Source organism: Mus caroli, unplaced genomic scaffold, assembly GCF_978045245.1.
Source record: "Mus caroli unplaced genomic scaffold, Mus_caroli_1 scaffold_16, whole genome shotgun sequence".
Lineage (NCBI taxonomy): Eukaryota > Metazoa > Chordata > Mammalia > Rodentia > Muridae > Mus > Mus caroli.
The window spans coordinates 12,515,769-12,536,537 of NW_028227271.1; the positions used below are offsets into that span (position 1 = coordinate 12,515,769).

The 20,769-nt window shown below is 40.1% G+C and overlaps 1 protein-coding gene across 1 annotated transcript in view; it reads right to left on the reverse strand.

Moving 5' to 3' along the window:
- Positions 1 to 20,769, reverse strand: part of Lrrk2 (leucine rich repeat kinase 2) — a 142,325-nt gene that overhangs the window by 110,404 nt on the left and 11,152 nt on the right. The window contains exons 5-11 of the mRNA XM_021183253.3: positions 17,928 to 18,062; positions 14,941 to 15,075; positions 7,052 to 7,183; positions 3,505 to 3,624; positions 3,021 to 3,163; positions 2,853 to 2,932; positions 1,238 to 1,344 (exon numbers count right to left, since the gene is read on the reverse strand). Coding sequence (XP_021038912.1) covers positions 1,238 to 1,344; positions 2,853 to 2,932; positions 3,021 to 3,163; positions 3,505 to 3,624; positions 7,052 to 7,183; positions 14,941 to 15,075; positions 17,928 to 18,062 — 852 coding nt within the window. The remainder of the gene's footprint in view (positions 1 to 1,237; positions 1,345 to 2,852; positions 2,933 to 3,020; positions 3,164 to 3,504; positions 3,625 to 7,051; positions 7,184 to 14,940; positions 15,076 to 17,927; positions 18,063 to 20,769) is intronic.

Sequence of the window (20,769 nt, forward strand, 5' to 3'; positions counted from 1 at the left end):
CTAACAGAGTCTTCTCATAGTTAAGACCCACAGCCTCACCACACTATTGCTGCCTGGCAGCAAGCTTCCTCTCCTCTGGGGAGATATACACAATGCACCTTGGCTGCCATGCAATCCCTGCCCAGACCTCCATAGCTACAGGACACATCCTGTGATGACTCAGCCCTGGGACAGGCCCTGTCATCACTCAAGGCCTGGTTATTCCAAGCCTCTGTGTGATGTGCCCGATTCACTCTTAGCCGATTAACTTTGTTTTTTTTTTTAACAATTTCACACATGTATGCAATACATTTGATTAGGTGCTGTTTTTATTAAAATGCCACCAGAGAGAAGGAGCAGCCTGCAGGAGGCGTGTCTTCCTCACTAGCCTGGCCTTGCCACAAAAATCTGGTGTGCTTACATTATTGTGTCTCTGATCAATCTTCCTTTTTTTTTTTAATGTTTCACTGCCTAAAAACATCCCATAAGAGCTGCCAAGTCCCCCTGCCTGATGCCAGACAAGTTTTCCTGGCAAAACTTCCTGTTTATGGGGTCAGGAATCTGAAGCAGTTTGAGCCAGGACCTTAAAGCTTCAGGGATCTCCCAAGGTATTAGAGGGATTATACATAAAAAGTCATTTTCAAAAAATCGTAAATATAAAACATTTCATTCTGGACAATTTTACCAGTTTTGAAACAGTGAATAGCTCATCAAACACTAGCACTCCTGTAAAACTTATTTAAGAAGAATGAATAAGTATGTACAGGAAAATGCAGGCAATCTTTTTTAGAGAAAAAGACCTGATGAGAACTCTAAAAATTCCCATGGTATATAAGCTAAAAGTCAATCAACAGAAACTGGTTCCTAAAATAGGTTATAGATATATATTGGAAAGCTACACAGCTATTAAAATAGTAATGATAATAATAATAAATACATTTATTAATATAAGGATGGAAGCAAAATATGCATTTAAAGTAGATACAATGTTATAATTTCTGTAAGTTTGCATCATACATGGCTGCATTTAGAATGGATACAATGTTCCAGTTTCTGCAAGTATGTATCATATATGCCATAAATGAGCAGAAGTCCTGAGGAACATACACCTATTATATAATATTTATTCTTTATATACCTACATACACACTTCAGCTAGCCCCATCTACATAACTGAATTTTTCAGAATTTATAGCTTTTTATAAGAAAACAACATAACGTTGTTCCTCCATATTAAAAAACACAGTATTCCCCTTACCATTTTGTTCCAAGAGAGTGGACAGAGCATGTGCAGCTGCTTGGAAGACATCTTTGGAAGACGAGTGCATCAGCATAGACAGCATCACTTCCCTGTGCGCAGGGAACCTTTGAAAAAGCCAACCACATCTCAGTTCACAGCCTCCGGTCCCAATGCTCACTCCCGTTGCCTGTGAACGCTAACAGCACAGGCAGTGGAAGCCAAACTGTGTGCCACCTCCACTTACAATAGAAGCTTATGCCAAACAATGCTCTAGGCAGAGGTTAGATTCAAGTGTGTCCAACACTAACACTTCTGTTTCTTCAGAAGCCTGCCAGCCTTATGGAGGACGCATGGCTTTGTAAACATGTAAGGAGGGATAGGCAGCTACAAAGTTGCTATGGTGCAAATCACACAAGGGTGGACATAAAAACAGAGTTATAACCGGGGAAGGATGGGCCAAACAACAGCACAGGATTTCTTCTCACTTCTCAGAGCAAGAGACAAAGAAAAGTACATACATTGATCATTTCTGGAGCTTTCCATTTAGTGTTTTGGACTATATTTTACTGTGAGTAAATGAAAATAGACAACTAGAAAATGTGCCTAAGAATGCCATTGTGCAATGCCTACAACCAAACCGTGACTCTTGCAAGCCTTATAAATGCCGTACAAATACTAACATACTGAGTACACAAAACAAAGAACTAAAATGCACAATAGGGGTTGTCAATCATAAAGCAGGATGAGAGAAAGGCATCAGCAGATGAGCCACATCTCAAACAGAAGATAATCTTGGGGTACCAGGAAGAAAAATATAAAAGGAGGGAAGGGGAAAATGGCAAGAGGAGGGATTTAAGTGGGGAAAAGAAACAAAGCACAGTTAAGAGACAGAGGGAATAAATGTGCTTTCCTTTTAATAACGTATTTACTGGCGAGATCTGCGGGTATTGAAGGTGATGTGTGCTCTGAACTAAGCTGTGTATAAGTTGCACGCCTGAATCTGCCCAAACACAAGCTCCTGAAAAGTTGCTCACTTGGGATAATTCGGTTTTTGGTTTATCTCAGTTTTCAAGAATCACAATCTCTTCTCCAAATGGGAGTTTTTAAGTAGAGTCTGCTTCCTCAAGTCTCTCTTTTCCAGCAGAGGGCCATTATGCAAATAGCAATACATAGCAGTCCATACTGTTGCCTGATGGGACCTGCCAGAGGAGGTTTCTAACCTGACACAGGTAATCAGCTGGCTGGTGGCCCAGAACCAGTCGCTCTGTGAATGTGCTCGGCTGCAGTGAATTAACTATGCCTCTGTCCCTGGTCAGCCAGAAAACTGAGGGTTGATTTCCCCAGGATTCACAGAGAATTGAATGATTCATGATGCCAAATCCCGCAGTAGAAATGAAAACGTCTATATTTCGGTAGGAATCAAAACACTCTAAACCACACCAGGCCTGTCACACCTTAAAAGCCACAGCTTCAAAGCCTGTCTTGTGGGAAAACTAGACAAAATTATAGACCCATCACTAACATACAACAACGCTAAGGCCTAAATTGTGACAAGAAAAACTAGCAATGGCAGTTTCTACGCACTGGCTGAAACAGAAACGGGTTTTCTATCATGACACCTAGAGATACTTACTGGCCATCTTCATCTCCGATCTTCTCATGCAAACTGTTCTGGTACATAAGGAGGTTATTCAGTGCCCAGCAGGCAGCCTCCTAGATCAGGAAGGAAGAAGAAAACTATATCAAAATAGCAACAGTGAGAAAGCCTGGTCTTAAGCCAGTGATTAACTGTGTGTCCGACCTGCACGTGTTTGTCCTTTCGATGGCGCATCAGGGCTTTATAGCAGGGTTCCAGCCAGAAAAGCTTCTCACGGTCTTCCTCTTCACTCTGCTCCTGAGTCTCACTTCTTTCCTCCAAATCTTGGTTTAAGAAAATAGTCTCAGCTTAAAAAAAAAAAAAAGGTATATATAACCACCAAGTGCTGGGTTTCAATGCTCTCAATAGAATATCCTTTACTAACTACCCTTCACTAATCATGAAGCCATTTTTAATATTCTCCATACGCATAACTGCTGTCTCGTCATGTGAGGAGGTGGGTGCCCACCACCCTAGGTGATCTAGAGAAGGATTATCTGAAGTGATTGCCTGGTTCTTGATATATCACACGAACAGGGAGATGCCAACACTTGGTGCTCCAAGAGCATCTTTCTGGCTGGAAGAAGGTCCTTTAACCCTCAGCACTTAAAAGGAGATAAAGAAGTTCCTCGTTCATCAGGGGACTTACTGAGGAGCGCTAAACAGCTGAGTGCAGAGATCTGTAAGGCTGCGTTCTCAGGATACTGTCGGACCGCTTTCACCACACAGACATGCACTTCGTTCAACACCAGGATGTTGAAAAAGTTACCTAAAGTAAAGTGAGACACTCTGTAAGCTCTAACCCAAACAAACTAAAATGCATTTACTTAGGTAGCAGTGCTTAAATCAATAAATCTATCTAATAGCATGAGAGTACATATTAAATCAGTAAATCGATCTTTACAGCATAGTGGTGTACATTAAATCCAAGAGACTTTTAGAAACCCTGGTTCCTACCATTGTCTGTCTTATTAGACTATGCTGGCTAAGTAAGACCAAAGATCTACCTGCTTAAGTCAGTTCTAACTCTTCAAATCATCACGCAGAAATGACTGGGTATCTCCTGTACATGGTACTATAGTATTCCTAGTTGTCACAATGCTCTCAGGGCCAGCCTCTTACACAACTGTGTCCTTCTTGAAATGCAACCTGCAAACATCTCGCCTTATAAAGATACGGACCAGCATGTGACCACTCCATTTCCTGAGAAACACTTTGTTGCTTTGTTATTGTTCTAATTATAATTCCAGGTAAATTCTTTTACATATATTTTCAACTGAGACTAAAGGCAAAAATTTGTACACATTTCTGGGGTACTATCTACTGTTTCCATGTAATACAACGTTTAAGTCAGCGAATATCTATCTGCATCTTCTCATATTTATTCTTCTGGCAGTGGAAACGCCACACTCCTTTCTTCCATCTACCTGATGCACACAGTACATTATCCCTGTCTAACTCACTCCAATAGTGTGTACAATAGTGTGGCACAGTTCTTACCCCTACTTAAAGAGAGAACTCAGTACCCACTCACTGACTGACTCTTCCTCTTTCCCCTCCTCTCCACAGCCTCTGATAACCACAGGGATATGCAGAAATCTGTCCCCAAAACCAGAGAGTTTCTCCTCCATAGGATAAATGACCCAAGATGAGACACACATCACTGAGTGACAGACCCTCACAACCATGTGGAGAAAACAACAATATACCACCACTCCAGATCAAGCCACGGATCAAAAGTTTATATGTGAAAACACAGGTCTATACAATTACTTTCGGAATCTATGAAAGGCTGTTGCGATACGATTTTGTAATCATATTTAACAGTCTTAATACATTTAAGTAATTGGTCAAACAGGAAAGAAATCAACTAGAGTGCTAGGTACAAAAAAAGAAAGACCCAAAACAAACAAAGAACAACAACAACAACAAAAACCATAGATTTGAGAAACTTTTTTAAACTGAATCTACCAAGGAACTCTTTTAAAAGTTTAACTGATTTTTTTTTTTAATTATACAAGGGATGTGGACATGAAAACTCAACTTTGTATGATGAAATCACAAGAGTAAACTTTTTTTCTTCAAATGGCTGACTGATCCTTCTCCAAGTAAAAATGATGTAAAGCTAAGTCTATTACAGTAACCTAAATGTGCGCAAAAGGTTGCTGGGGATTCGTTAGGAGAAAGGACAGTTATCTGCCTCATTATCTACTTGCTCTGTAGCCCATCATTCTGTTCACAGAGAGAAATCCCCAAGGATTCTGATCTTAGAGATCAGATGATATCTACAGGAAGTCACTCAGAGCTCTGATGTGAGAACAAGGGAGCCTGCTTACAGCCTATGAGAAAGCATGGCAGTTGCACTGTCTCCAAGGGAGAAGGTCTGAACCTTCACTTCTTAAAGAGCCCCCCCACCCCCGTCCCTCCTGTGTTCTGACTCCAAATGTCACTAGAGAGGCATCTGCTATATGCTCAGATCTTGAGCTCCACAAAACTGAAACTCACAGAACTACAAGTTATTCATGAAAAACAAAATGTCCACAGACCTCACATGTTAGATACCAGATAGAGAATATAAAATAACTGCACTGGTGATTAAATAGACATTCTTTAATTAGTAAGGGGATGAAAGCAAGACAAGGCAATTAAGATACAAAATTAAGAGATTTATCAGAAATATACTTTAAAAGTTGAATAAATCATCAACTTAAATTTGACCTTGGAATTGTGGCTTATTGTTTGAAAATCTATAGATTTAATTCCATAGCATCAAAAGAAAAGGAGAAAATCTTTACATGCAATGTTCGGGATTTAATAAACTTCAATTCTCATTTTTTTGTTTTTAGTTTCTTTAAAAGGGGACAAATACAAAAGTAGAAGTAAGTAAGAAAACGAAGACAATTTCTCAACTTGATAAAAAGAAATATGTCATTAAAAACAAGCTAGATTTTGAAACTATAAAAATCATATGACACGCATTATTCTGGATGAAAGAATACTGGAAGGTTTTGGCTCTAAAATCAGGAAGAGAACAAGGAGAGTGCCAAACACTGCTTCCTTTCAGCATTGTGTCCGTGATTCTGGGTCACACAAGAAGACAGGCAGAGGAGTAACCGACATAATGAGTGGGAAGGATGGGCTCAGACCACCACCGTGCACAAACGCACGCACGCCACCGTGCAGAAACCATTAACTTAGATAATCTGCATAGATGTCCAAAAGTGCTGTCAGAAATAAATAGAAAGAAAGGCAGCCAGAGAAAATCATTTTCATTCCTTCATGCAGGCCCATCTCAGAGACGTAACTTCAAAACAGATGCCAATTACAAATATAAGGATAATAAGCAGCTACAAGTAAATAATGAAGACACATAAAACCTCTGTAGACTGTAGAGCGGAAACGGTAGTGAGAGACATCAGTTCTTCATAACGCGGTCTACACATTCTGTGTCATTCCTACGCTAACTCCAAAAGACTTTTAAACTGGGAAACTTAAGTCTCAAATTGGAATAGAGTAGTTAAATGGCCAGTGAAAAGCCAAGATGTAAGACACAGGAAGAAAATATATGAGCACATGACCCATTAGTGTTTCAGATATCGTATCTCAGCAATAGTAATTTAAATCACAGAATACTGATCTAGAGAAATCAAATAGACCAAGCGACAGAAAACCATAGGGAAACACACACACTCCTCATGTACTCTAATGGGCGCCAGTTGATCACATACACAAGATGGTCACATAATCTGGCTTCTATGATAGAATGACTATAAATATAGGTATGCGAGGTCTCCAGAGTGCACTTATCTGATTCTTTGGAGTGTACACCTAAGCCTAAAGCTGTACGGCCATATATACTAATTCTTAACTTGGGTGATAATATCTCTTTCCGATTTCTGCTTCACGATGTTCACATAGGTATCAAAGTACACTTCGGAGTTAGCAACCATGGTTTAAATACCGCCCAACAACAAACAACCCCAGAGATCACTCCAGACAATGAACAGCAGACATTTCATTAATACCACCTCTCTATTTTTTTTTGTGTGTGTGTTTCCTTTGTAGCCATTTGCTACTTCACAGTGTGTATACCCAGTGTTCACCAAGATGCTGCTGATGCATAGCATAGACCACATGGAAGCTACATGCATGTCTATGGTCCAGTTTGTGATAAGAAAGGAAAAAGTTTAACTCACCTAATGTAAGCTTCTGGAGCAAGGAGCAGCTCACCTCTTGGATGTTTTCATTGGTGGGGAAGGCTTTCATGGCCTCCACCACAAGATTGTAGCACCTGACATTCCCACTCATGAGGACCTCTACATTGCTGCCTGAAGTTTAAAAAATAATAATAATCACAATTAACTAAAGGGAGAAAGTTTCTTCTTTCAAATATACATTCAAATGAGCCCAGCAAATACAGGACAATGTGATGGGTACAGATTCATATGCAAACAGCACACTCTATCAAATAAATAATAAAGATCCTACATTATTAGTGGCTAACACTACAGGATGTAGAACTTTTCTTTGGCATGAGAGTAGATTAGTTTCATCAGATTCCTTGGTTTAAAAATTAAGACATCTGTAGGATTAATATTGTGGAAATTATCCTACCCAAGCAATCTACAGATTCAATGAAATCTCCATCAAAACTCCAACAAAATTATTCACAAAAATTGAAAGAAGAATCTTCAGCTTCATATAAAAACACAGAGTCAGAATAGCTAGCAATACTTAATAATAAAAGAACTTCCAGCGATACCACCATCTCAGATTTCAAATTTTATTATAGAGCTATAGTAATAAAACCAGCATGTATTGGTGTTGTCATAACAATTGATCCAATGAGATGAAACTGAAGGCCCAGTCATAAGTCCACATAACGACAGAGACCTGATGCTTGACCAAGAGGCTAAAAATGCACACTGGAGAAAGACACATCATTTTCAACAAATAGTGCAGATCAAACTGGATGGCTGACTAAAGAAGAATTAAAATATATCTGTACTTATCACCCTGTCCAAAACTCAACTCCAAATGGATAAAAAATGTCTACATAAGACAAGACACCTTGAATATGGTAAAAGAAAAAAGTTGGAAGTAGTCTTGAATTCATTGATACAGGAAAGGGCTTCATGAAGAGCACACCAATAGCACAGGTACCAAGAACAACAATTAATAAATAATAACTCACTAAGCTGAAACGCTTCTGTATGGCAAAGTACACCATCACATCCAATAGAGAATTAATTTCCAAAATACATGAAGAACTAATTTAAAAAAACCCAATAAACATCTAGGAAACAAACTAGTTTAAAGATGGAGAACAGAACTAAGCAGAGAGTTTTCAAACCATGAAACACAAATGGCAGAGAAGCACTTAAAGAAATGTTCAATGCCCTTAGTCATTATGGAAAAGCAAATTCAAACTACTCTAAGATTTCACTCTACCCCTATCAGAATGGCTAAGATTCATAAAAGCAAGTCAAAGCTCATGCTAGCAAGTATGGAGAACATGTACCCACTGCTCATGGGAGTGCCAACTTGTGTAGGTACTGTGGAAATCAGCGTGTAATTCCTGAAAGTAGCTGAAAAATAAATCTACCACAAACATCCAGCCAAGTCACTCTTGGCAATATATGTCAGCCTACTAAAGAGACCCTTGCTCATCCATGTTCATGCTGCTGTATTCCTAATAGCCAGAAACTAAAAGTCCCCGAGAAATCCATCAGCTGGTGAACAGATAAGGAAAAGGTGGTAGGTACACTTACACAGTCGAATACTATTCAGCTGTTTAAAAATTCAAATTATGGAAGTTTAAGGCAAACGGATGGATCTAGAATAAATCATCCTGAGTGAGGTAACTCAGACCCCAGAAGACAGATACTGCATGCTTTCTCTTATATGTAGCTGATGACTTTTGATATATGTGCTGCAATTGGAATAAGAGGTCAGGTAGCTAGAAAGGGACTAACGAGGAGAAGAAGATCTACCAAGCAAGGGAAAACATCACAGAGTGTGAGGTAGTAATACAGTAGAAACTAACGTGGAGGGTTAAATGGGGAATAATAAGGGGGAACAAATTACATCAAACGGGCATCTTAAAAATCATATGAAAACCCACTACTGTAGAAACTTTCTAAAATATATGCCTATGTGAAAAGAATCTAAGTGGAGTCACCAAATATTAGGTGAGACAATTCCTCAGTTACATATTGTGTGGCTGCCAAGTAAAACCTCTAGTACCAGGGATAGATAGATTGCAAATAGTTGAGTCTGTATGACCAAAGGGGTCTCACTGAACATCCTTCCCCCAAACATCATAGGCTGTTATCAGGGGTTTTGGTTGTTCTATAAAGCCTGGTGGTAAGGCTCTAGTGCTGGAGACAACACATAGGTCATCAAACACAGAGAAGTTGAATCAGTACCTAAATAGAAGTTTCACCCCTATTGACTAGCTTTCATGGTATTAGAAGGTACTCTATACAGAGGTACTCTGTACCAGAGCAGAAAATTATCCACCAATACCATCCAGTTACAAAACCTGCAACCTACACTAGTGACCCATCTGCAAGATACACTGGTGCAAGAGTGGCATAAATAGTATGGGAGTAACCAATCACATCTTAGCAATTGGATTCAAGGTCTACTCCACGAGATAGAAACCAAACCTGACAGTGCTACAGTAGCCAAAATCCTAAAATTAGATCGGTCTTGGGCCTAAGGGAAAACCTAATACTATTATTCTGCTAAGGAACACAGCAACAAAATGACTCTTAGTGACATATTGCTATAGCCACAGATCATACATGCATCATTCAACTCTTATCAGGAAAAGTTCTTCTGGCAGTAGAAGCCAAACAACAAAGAGACCTACAACTCAACAATGTACGGATTGTGAAAGATTTTGGAGAATTCAGTCTGTCCTTGTTATGGTTATGACTGCACCATGACCAAGGTCAAGTTGAGAAAGAAGGGATTTGTGTGGCTTGTTCTTTCACACTGATGTCCGTCACTGCAGGGAGTCAGGATGGGAGCTCAAGAAGGGCTGGAACCTGGAAGCAGGAGCTGATGCAGAGGCCATTTTGGGGGTGCTGTTTTCTAGCTTGCTACCCGTGGCTTATTCAGCCTGCTCACTTAGAGAACCTGGGATCATCAGTCCAGAGGTGAGACCAGCTATAATAGACTTGGCCCTCGCCCATCAATCACTAATTTTAAAAATTATACAGTCAGTCTCTCTAGTGAGGTTGCCTCCTTTCAGATGACTGTTGTTTGTATCAAGTTGACACAAAACTAGCCAACACAACTGAAACTTTGTCAACTTGACGTACAAACATATTGTTAAGCCACGACTTTCCTGTCTTGTTTAATCCCCTAACATCACACATGAATACCGACACTTCAAAATTTAAAATTCCCAGTCTTTAAAAATCTAAAACACTTAAAATGTCAGTCCCTTTTAAAATCTAAGTATTTGTAAAAATCCAAAATCTCTTTAAAAGTTCAAAGCCTCTCAAGTATGATTTCGTGTATAATAAAATAAAAAAATAATTAGTTAAATGCTTCGTGACTTCAACTGGGAAGAAACAAGGTACTGTGATAATCAAATAAAAGCAAAGCCAAACTCCAGATGTGTAAATAACTCGATGTCTAATGTCTCGGATCCTTTCACTCTCTTCTGAGCTCTTCCAAAGGGCTTGGGTTACTTCTCTCTCTCTCTCTCTACCCTCTGAGGCATACACAAATCATCTTCTAAGGCCCAGCTGGCTCCACTCCACCATTGCTGCTGTTCTTGGTGGTCATCCTATAGTACTGAGAGCTTCAAAATTGTCTGGGGTTCTCTGCTGCAACTGGGCTTTGTACATTTCATCAGTGGTTTTTCCAGAGCTTTCTTTGTGGTGCCAAGACTCAACTTTTTCCCATTACCACTTCAGTGCTGGACCTTAAACTGCTACTGAGGCTATATCTTTTCTAATGGCCTACTCTGGCCTCTTACACTGCCATCTTTAGTTGCTCTTCATGACTACTTCATATCTTCAAAACCAAAGTCGCCAGGTTGACTCTTAACATGTATAGTTCAACTACCCCTGTCAGGTCTGTTGCCACCTCTGAAACACAGGTCTCTGAGGAAATGCTGTCTAGAAGACTTTACCTCAGCAATGCTGGTTTCTTCTTAACCACCCATAATTTCTTAACTCCAGCTCTACTGGCATTGATTGTCCCAGTTACGCAAAGGTTTCGCTTCAGCAGTTCTGCTATCTTGTCCTCAGAGCTGATTCATCTCCAGCTAATCAGAATCACACATTCTTCATTCAAAATTTGCAATGGCCCTTATAAAGTCTTATAAGTACTCTTGAACCTCCCTCTGGAACTTCATGAGACCTTCATCATCTGCCTTTCTCTAAACACTCTGGTCTTCCAAGTTCCTACAGAGCAGCTTGCCAAGCTCTGAACACTTACTGGTTTTCTAGACCAAAGTTCTATAGTCCTTCCACAATCCTCCCCCAAGATAACATGGGCAGGTCTGTGACAGCAATACCAATAATCCTGGCACCAACTTCTGTCTTAGTCAGGGTTACTATTTCTATGATGAAACACCATAAACAAAAGCAAGTTGAGGGTGAAATGGTTCATTTGGCTTACACATCCATACCATAGCCCATCACTGAAGGAAGTCAGGACAAGAACCCAAGAAAGGTAGGAACCTGCAGGCAGGGGTGCTGTTTGCCTAGGGCCACCAACCCAGGGGTGGACCAACCCACAGTAGCATGAGCCCTTCCACGTTAATAGAATTAAGAAACTGCCCCAGAGCTAGATTTTATGGAGTCATTTTTCTCAATTGAAGTTCCCTTCTTTGAGATAACTCTAACTTGTATCAAGTTGACATAAAACTAGTCAGCATGTAGTTCTAAATGGGATGTCTTCATCAAACCTCTTCCACCAGAGGCCAAGGAGCTAAGTGAAAGAGGAGGCAGAAAGACTGTAAGAGCCAGAGGTGATGGAGAATTATAAGGAAACAGGGTCTTTCAGGTTCAGCAGAACTGATCTACATCTGAACTCACAGAGACTATTGGACTATGTACAAGGCCTGCATATGTTCAAGCCAGATGTGGTCCCAGTACTGAGAGGGGGAATTAGACATAGGTTCATCCTCTAACCAAGAAGCTATCTGAAGTTTCTGTCTTCTGGCAAACAGAAGTCAGTTTTTTGCAGTGGAGTGTCACTGGGTAAACGGAGCACACTTGAGGGCAGGCATCATTCCCAGCTGTAGTTGGCCAACACAAAACAAACTCCATGTATTATTCTTTGTGAACTTTTTGTTTTGTTTTGACATTTTTTGGTCTTATTGGTCTTTTTGCTTATTTGTTTTGATTTTTTATACTTTTTTTTTAAGATGGAGAAAAACAACATAAAGTTGGGTGGGTAGTCATGGGGGTGGGCAGTCCTGGTAGGAATTGGGGGTGGGAAACCTGACCAACTTTATGGTATGTAAAATTATATATATATATATATATATATATAATTTAAGGCAGAATGCACATTGAGAGCTTTGTACAAGTCTAAAAACAGTCATGTAAGATTTCAAATAAACAGGCTTAGAGGACTACTTTTATGTCAGGCTATAGATGATGATTTTTGCAATATTATTTTTTCACCCTAGGAAAATATCAAGATCATGTTTATGACACATATTAGAAATATGAAAATATACTTGGATCTATTTCCTCCACCCCAGAAGAGCAGCCAGTAAAAGAAGCAGAAATCTTAAAATTCCTGGAGAAGGCAGATGGGAGGAGGACAGAAAAATGTGATGACAAAATATTCAAGCAAGGGACTGACGTGAGAAGAAGTCATGGGGGAAACTACTGGGAACTTGTGGGGGTAAACACTCCTGTTTCTGAATGCACAGCTGAAACTAACCAACTATTTATATAAAAAATACATTTTAATGTTTAAATGAAGTCATCAAACACTAAGATATTTCTTAATCTTGCAAGAATGGTAGAAGGCGTTTCTGCAGAGCTGGGGTTAAAGCCTTCTGATTCCTCATTGTTTCAGTGTTATCTGCCGCTTGCTTTGACCTTTGGGTTATGAATTGCCACATTTTAACCGGATTATGTCAGAAGTGGGTGGAAGACAATGGACTCCAAAAAAGCGATTGGCCCAAAATAAATGAGTCATGAACAGAGCCCAGGAAAAGTACTGGTAAAAGTCAGACTGCAGCCGCCTTTCTGGTATTGATGACTCAGAAATGTAAGACACGACACTGCTTCAGGTTATTAATTATTTATTTTCATCCCCTGTCGGCTGTGCGATTTCCGGTAGATAATAAAACGCTGTGTTTTTGTGAACATATTAAAGAGGCACTGCTTCCCAAGCACATTTGGTTTTTTATGCTGCTGCAGTGAAGACTCAGGCTGTTGTAACTGAAGCCACACATGAGTGTCATATATATATACTATCTGCATATTGTATGTGTAATATATGTAATAGGCACATATTATACATATGTATAAAATTAATATTGTATCACAGTGTTAATGATTTTGTAATATACCTTATATACCAAGTATCAGTTTATCTTCTTTACACTGAATTACTAATACAATCCAAAAGGACTTTACACACGTAAAGGTAAAAACACTGCTATTACACGCATGCTTATATTCTACTCATCCACACAAAGAAACAGGAAATGCTACTGTGCACTTACACAACAAAATCTGAGACATAATTCACCCCACTAGGAATCACTAGTACAGAAAACTATTTCTCCCGATCTGTGCTTTTTAATGGCATGGCTAAATATCAATCAATAAATGCTAATCAAGAATCAGAGTACAAAGTCTTCTGTATGGCTTTTTGGGCCATTCAAAACCTCATGCTATGTGTGCACTTACTCTTCTCATGCCTTTCCCCACCTCCATAAGAGAAATTCCTACACGTACTTGTAGATATGCATACCTCTGAACACACACGCGCACAGACACACACACACCTATATATACACACACTAGCATCTGTGGACAAACACATGCACATTTACACACTCATCCATGTACACACAGGAAACACTCATACTTATGCAATCACGCATGTACCAGCTCACACACACACATTCACATTTATACATACAAGCACACACACACATATACGCTCACAACATGACCACATTCACATACCACTCACACACACACATGCTAGCTCACATGCACAAACACACATAGATGCATGCACATGTATACACACACATGCATGTACACAGAGTCTACACTGGCAAACATGCACACACACACACACACACACACACACACACACACACTGGTAAACATGCACACACACACATTCACACACCACACATGCACACACACATGAAACACACATACGACACACATTCATAAAAGCAAAATCTGCTGAGCGGCTTGCCAATCATCTGTTCCACATCTATCTGTGTTGTGATTGGTTGTTTTAGTAGTGTGGGTTGAGCTTAAGGTGCCATGCAAGGCAAGCACTTGGCCAATAAGCTGTACATCCAATTTTATTTTATTTATTGTGAGATGTGTTCAAGATGGGCCTTGAATGCAGGCTCCCAAGTAGCTGAGATTTCAGGCTTGAGCTATGGGCCCAGCTGCACCGCACCATTATGTTCCTAATGTCCAGCTCCTAACCACGTCCCTGTATTCAACTGCACTGCACACATCCCTGCATACCAAGTTCTCAGCATTGAATACTCTTCAAACACTCTGGCCTTGCTCTCAATTTGCTCTCATGGCCACAGGAATTTCTGCCAATGGTGCCTCCATTTCGGATTCTGTCTGTCCTTCCTATTGCAGCATGAGCTCAGAATCGGCCGGGTGCGCATGTCTGCTTTCTGCTACCATTTCTCCTGCACTAATCCTAGAAATGGATACAGCATGGTCCAAACAAACCCAAATGAATCAAAGTAAATCGGTGAGTGAAGACATTTAGCAGCCACCGAACGCCACAAAAATAAATGAATTTGAAAAATCATAATACATTTAGAAAGGCGACACATTACAGTTCTCCACATGCGAAGTAGAAACAGTGCCAAGAGGGTACTCACAAGTAACCGCCAGGGAATGCAAGCAGCAAAGTACGTGGTACACAATCTCCTTGTCCCTTCTGAAGCTGCCAAACGTACTCAGCAGTATCGTGTAATCTTTGTTCTCCACAAACTCAGTCAGCTGTTCCTCGGAAACTAAACCAGGAAGGAAAAGAACAAAACAGGAATATGTTTTAAAGTGACATGAAAACTTAATTCATGCAAAATATATTTATAAGCACAACAATTCACAAACGTGGTGTACTTAAATGAAAACGTTTCTGCAAAAATGACGTCGGAATTTGACACATTAGATTTGTTTAAAATGTTAAAATTGTTTTGTGTTCAACGGGTTATGTCTTTTTTTTTCCTTTTTTTTTCTTTTTTCTTTTTCTCTTTTTTGGTTTTTTCGAGACAGGGTTTCTGTGTATAGCCCTGGCTGTCCTGGAACTCACTTTGTAGACCAGGCTGGCCTCGAACTCAGAAATCCGCCTGCTTCTCCCTCCCAAGTGCTGGGATTAAAGGCGTGTGCCACCACGCCCTGCTCTATGTCATCTTTTGAAATGAAAAAGTATTAGGAGCCCAATCATTCTTAGGGAAATAAAGGAAGTATTTATAATTTCTTTTTTTTGGGGGGGGGGGAGTCTACAACAATGTAACCAGCATGATAAATATGATACACTGCATGGAATAGTGAATGAGTCTGATCTTTGATAATAGAGATGGTCCGCTAGGATGAACACCCTAAGAGTCTCACCCACACCCACTGATGATAAAGATTACCTTTTGGAATGAGCTCCTATGATGTTGGCTACTGATGATAAAGATGACTCATTAGAGATGAATATTCTACAATACTGACCTGTTGATTATGACTAGTATTTGTATTTTATTGGTTTTTAACACACACACACACACACACATATATATATGGATATATATGAATATATGTATATCCATATATATCTATATCTATATCTATATCTATCTATCTATCTATCTATCTATCTATCTATCTATATATATATATATATATATATATATAGTGTGTGTGTGTGTGTGCCTGCTTCTCAGTATTATAGCAAATGCCCAAAGAACCTAAGGAGGCCCTAAGAAATTATTGAGATCCCCTAGAACTGGAGTCACGGGTGTTCATAAGAAACACAGTGTGGTGCTAGAATTGAACCTGGATTCTCTGCCTGTGCAGCAAGTGCCAACTCTCCAGCCCCTATTTTTTTCTCATTATATTTTAATTCACATTACACCCAATCATGGCCCTTCTGCCTTCTTTCCTCCCAGTCCTACCCTCACAAGTCCCTCCCCCATAACTTTCTCCCCTCTTCCTATAAAGGAACAGACCTTCCCTAGGTATCTGCCTGTCTTGGAACTTCAAGTTAGAGCAGGACTAAGTGTATCCGTTTCCACCGAGGCCCAAACAGTCAGTCCAGCTAGGAAAAGGGGATCCAATGGCAGGCAACAACGTTCCAAATGTTAGGGGACCCACCTGAAGCCCAAGCTGCACATCGGCTTCAAATGTGGTTTTGATAGTGAAAAGCTGGGGACTTATGGTGGACTACTGATGAGAAAGCCATCTCAGCACGTCAGTTCAAAAGCTGTTAACTGTAACAAGTGGACGTTGAAATACTCTGTCTTCATGGTTTTCCATGAGAGATCAAAATCTGCCATTCTTCGCTTTTATAATCAGAGGAGGTTGAGCTACATTTGGAGTCATTTTTTTTTTAAGTAGAAACTTGATAAACTGTTTAAAACCTCAGGCTGTTAGGTTGAAAATGGCACCAACAAAATATTAGGAAATACAGCCCTTTGTGACCAGCCTTAATTGTTTTCAAATGTATACCAGCACATCGAGGCAAGATAATGTGAAACTGGTTAGGTTCCTTTAATTAATGATAGACACCACAGAACCTTTATATTTAATAATATAGTATAGTGTCTGGAATACCTTTTTCATTTTTGATAACAGTCTTTATTAGCTTACTTCCCTGAATTAACTTTATTAGCAAATTACTGTCTCGGAGAACTTGATACTCCTGAAAAAATCATAAATGGTTTTCTTCTCATATTTATAGAATATGTAATATGTGCCCTAAGCACTAACGATCTTTGAATTAAGATTCTCTAGTTTAATAATTGCCAATCTATGTCAGTCTGTCCTGGAAGGACACAGCACTGTTAAGAGCATAGTGATTGCGTCCCTTCATGAGTAACAATTTATCCCAACTGAAACACATAGTTGCAGGTCCTGTGAGACAAAACGTTTCCAATTTTATCCTTTTTGTAACACAGAGAAGACAGCCTGGAAGAGGTGAAGCAAGCTCTCTCTCTCTCTCTCTCTCTCTCTCTCTCTCTCTCTCTCTCTCTCTCTCTCTCTCTCTCTCTCTCTCTCTCCTCTCTAGTATTCCCCAGAAAGCCTGATCACCAGTAACCCAGTAACCCGAGTCTCTAAACCAGTGGCAACCACTGTGTGCTAACCAACTCCTAATCTCGGACAACTTGCTCAATTCTCTGACCCATTTCCTCGTCCAGTCAGAGAAAGGACTAGACAAAACCAGCTCAAACCAGAGCAATAATTTGTTATCAGTTTCTGAGCCTGCTGTGAAATGCCCACCAGTCTTGTTTCTCAAGGATACCGTGTGATTGCCCAGTTTCTACAAAGAGCATGTAACAATTTCAAGTTTGACAAGATTAGTCATAGCCCCATCTTAAGTTTCCTTTTCCCTTTTTAACACCCATACAATCTACTTGCAAAGTGAACTCATGCCCTGTTAGGCAATGGAAGGAAGTCTGCTGCAACAGGATGATTTAGAACATGTGAGTGAAATCGAGAACACAGAAGAAAGCAACGTTACCAAACTAACAAACTTTGTCTTGCTTTGTAAATAGTGTGATTTGACATATTTTTTCTCACCAATTATAGTCAACTTTTCTCAGGACAAGCCATTCTTCCTAGGTATACCTCAGAATAGAGAATTTACAATTTTAAATACCTCTCTCAAAAAGCACGTGTAAAGCTTTGCATCCGAGCTTTTGGACTTCATCATTGGCTGAATATCTGTGCATGGCATCAAAAATTAACAAGAAAACATCACATTCTTCATCCAGTATCAGCAAGGTGAGTTTACCTAATTTGAAGAAAACAATGTACTGTAAGGAAATAGTGGTTTTTAGCAGTTGGCACGTTAGTTTTGCATGACGGTTATGAATGTTTTGTGGACTTTTATTTTTGATAGAGCACTTCATTGTCCCAAAAGTTATACCTATAAAATTCTCTCCAAGAGAGATAGATCACCAATCAATTTACTTCTTTTTGGCACTTCACATACACATATATACACACATGCATACACATGTGCACATACATGCACACACACATAGGCACCTGTACACGTACACATGCATGCACATACACATATCACTCACACATGCATGAGCACACACGAACACACACCACTCACAAAACTGTAGGCCTCTTATGCTCTTGGGATGAACTCCTATCTGCCTCTTGAGCACTAACTACGATTTAAACGTTTTGTGGGTACCCTGACCTGAGCCTCCCCTCAATCCTATTCTTCACCAATGAGACCATCGTAATAACAGCCACCCAAGACAAACTTCCCAGTCATCATCACTCCAAACTCCCTCTCTCTTCCATTTTGTCTAACCAATGAGCCAATTCATTTAATTAAGAGCCCAGCTGCTCAAGTGTTAGCTCTTCAATATCCCAAAGCTTTCTCTGAATAAGCTAATTCTTATTCAGAGGATCATTCTTATCCCGATCAGGGCCTCTTCCCATCTCTCCAAGAATGCAGAAATATTGGCTTAGTTTCTCTGCTTATTCTAAACTTCTATCCAACTCTTGATAGTTCACTCCCTGTACTGTATCTCTAAAACCCAAATGTGATCCTGGATGTCCCTTGGTGGAATCTTCTAAGCTCTTCTGCCCATTCTAAGTACACTAAAGAAGATCCTTTACAAAGTCAACTATGCCAGTGTCCTGAGCACAAGGCTAACTCAAGTCTAGACATGCTACATCTGTGCTCCTCTTAAAGCCTTCCTCCAATCCCTCTGTGAACTTTCCTACCACACTTAAGATGTTCCACCAGTAACACTCATTCCATCAACAAAAGTAACTGTCATGGAATAAGGATGGAAGCAGTAAACAGATTTTAGCCAGGTGTGTGTGTGTGTGTGTGTGTGTGTGTGTGTGTGTGTGTGTGTGTGTGTGTGTTTGTGTGTGTTCTACTGGAGACTAAACCCAGAATCTCATACATCCTGAGTAAGGGCTCTACTACTAAGCTAAACTCCTAGCCTCATAGTGAATGTTTCCATAATACAAATGAGCCCACCACGAGTTAATTCGCTTCATTATAACACATTTAATCAACAATAGGACCTCACAAGCCAGGTTCAAACCCCACTGTATAGATAGATACTGAGAAACAGAGAGATTGTGTAATGCCAGTGACTTTGTCTAGTGCTCAATTAGTAGTCAATAGGTGCCGAGCTGGATTAAAGCTAAGCAGGTCAGCCAGGTGGAGTGGTGTACAGGGCAATCCCTGCACTTGGGGTGTAGGGTGCTGAGATGAAGATGGTGAGTTTTAACAAGTCGGGGCCACATAGAAAGTTCAAGTCCAGCTTCTACTGTGAAAAAAATGACCCTGTCTCAAAACTACGAATGCAGACAACTTTACACATCTCACAAACATTTGTAACTCCCACCTGGGGACTTTGACTGCTATCCCTTTGGGGTGAGTGTCATTCTATTTGTAGTCCAGTACTTCTCTCACTAAACTTCAATTATCTCTTTAAATGCATTAACCCATCTGCATGAGCAGCGCCATTCCCTTGCCACCATGTGTCTATTTAGATTCAAATTTAAATCTATAAAAACTTAAATAAAATCAAAGTCCAGCTTTTCATCATATTTCAAAATTCCAAGAGTCACATAGAGCTGCTTGTTGGGACAATGGGTAGCAACATTTCCACCATAGCGGAAGGGCCACTGGAGTGAGGGCTCGATTGTGACAAAAGAGAAATGAACCAAGGAAAACAGTGACAGTCCCAAGGAAGTGAGTTGCAACTACATGCCATTAAATCATTGAATTAAATGCTCTTTGGGAGTCTCCTGTTTCCTGTCCTCTGTGCCCTGGGTCTTACACTCTTTATTACTGCTTTTCTCTCCTGAAGGTCTTTATTAGCAGGAACAATTAGTACATGAGTGTCTCCCACCCACCTGTACAGCCTCCCTTGCGCCTTCTCAGGTGTTTGCAGCTCTGCACACAGAATTCTCTTGACCTCAAAATAATCTCCCCTCCACTGAACAAAACTCCCAGTCATTTGGGGTTGTGTCTTCTTGACAACCACAGCCGTCTGTCATGGCAATGACCATAACTATTACAACCATCTCAATATCACAGCTTGGGTCTATTAACCTCTTAGCAGACGTCACCTTAGGCAGAGAGCCTGATGTGTGGAATGTGTCTGAGATTGTGTCACTAGGTGGCTGAGGCTACCTCTCTGCTCATCAGAGTATCTCACCCAGAAAGATAAGTAAAATGCCTATATGGGGTCAAAGGAGTTTCCAAAGCATTTAAAAGATGTAACACATGGAGCAAGAATCAAGCAAGCACTCAAGAAGTGATGCTATATGCTTTATCAAAGACAAACTACAGGAAAGACTTTGAGGGTTTGTACACAGAAAGCTACCAGGGATGTGAATTATGGGAGCAGATTTTAGAAGCCACGAAGGAACTAGAAATAAGAACAGTGGAAGAACACACCAGCAGCATTTAGAACCAAGATGCTGGTTGAGATCTGAGAGAAACAGGA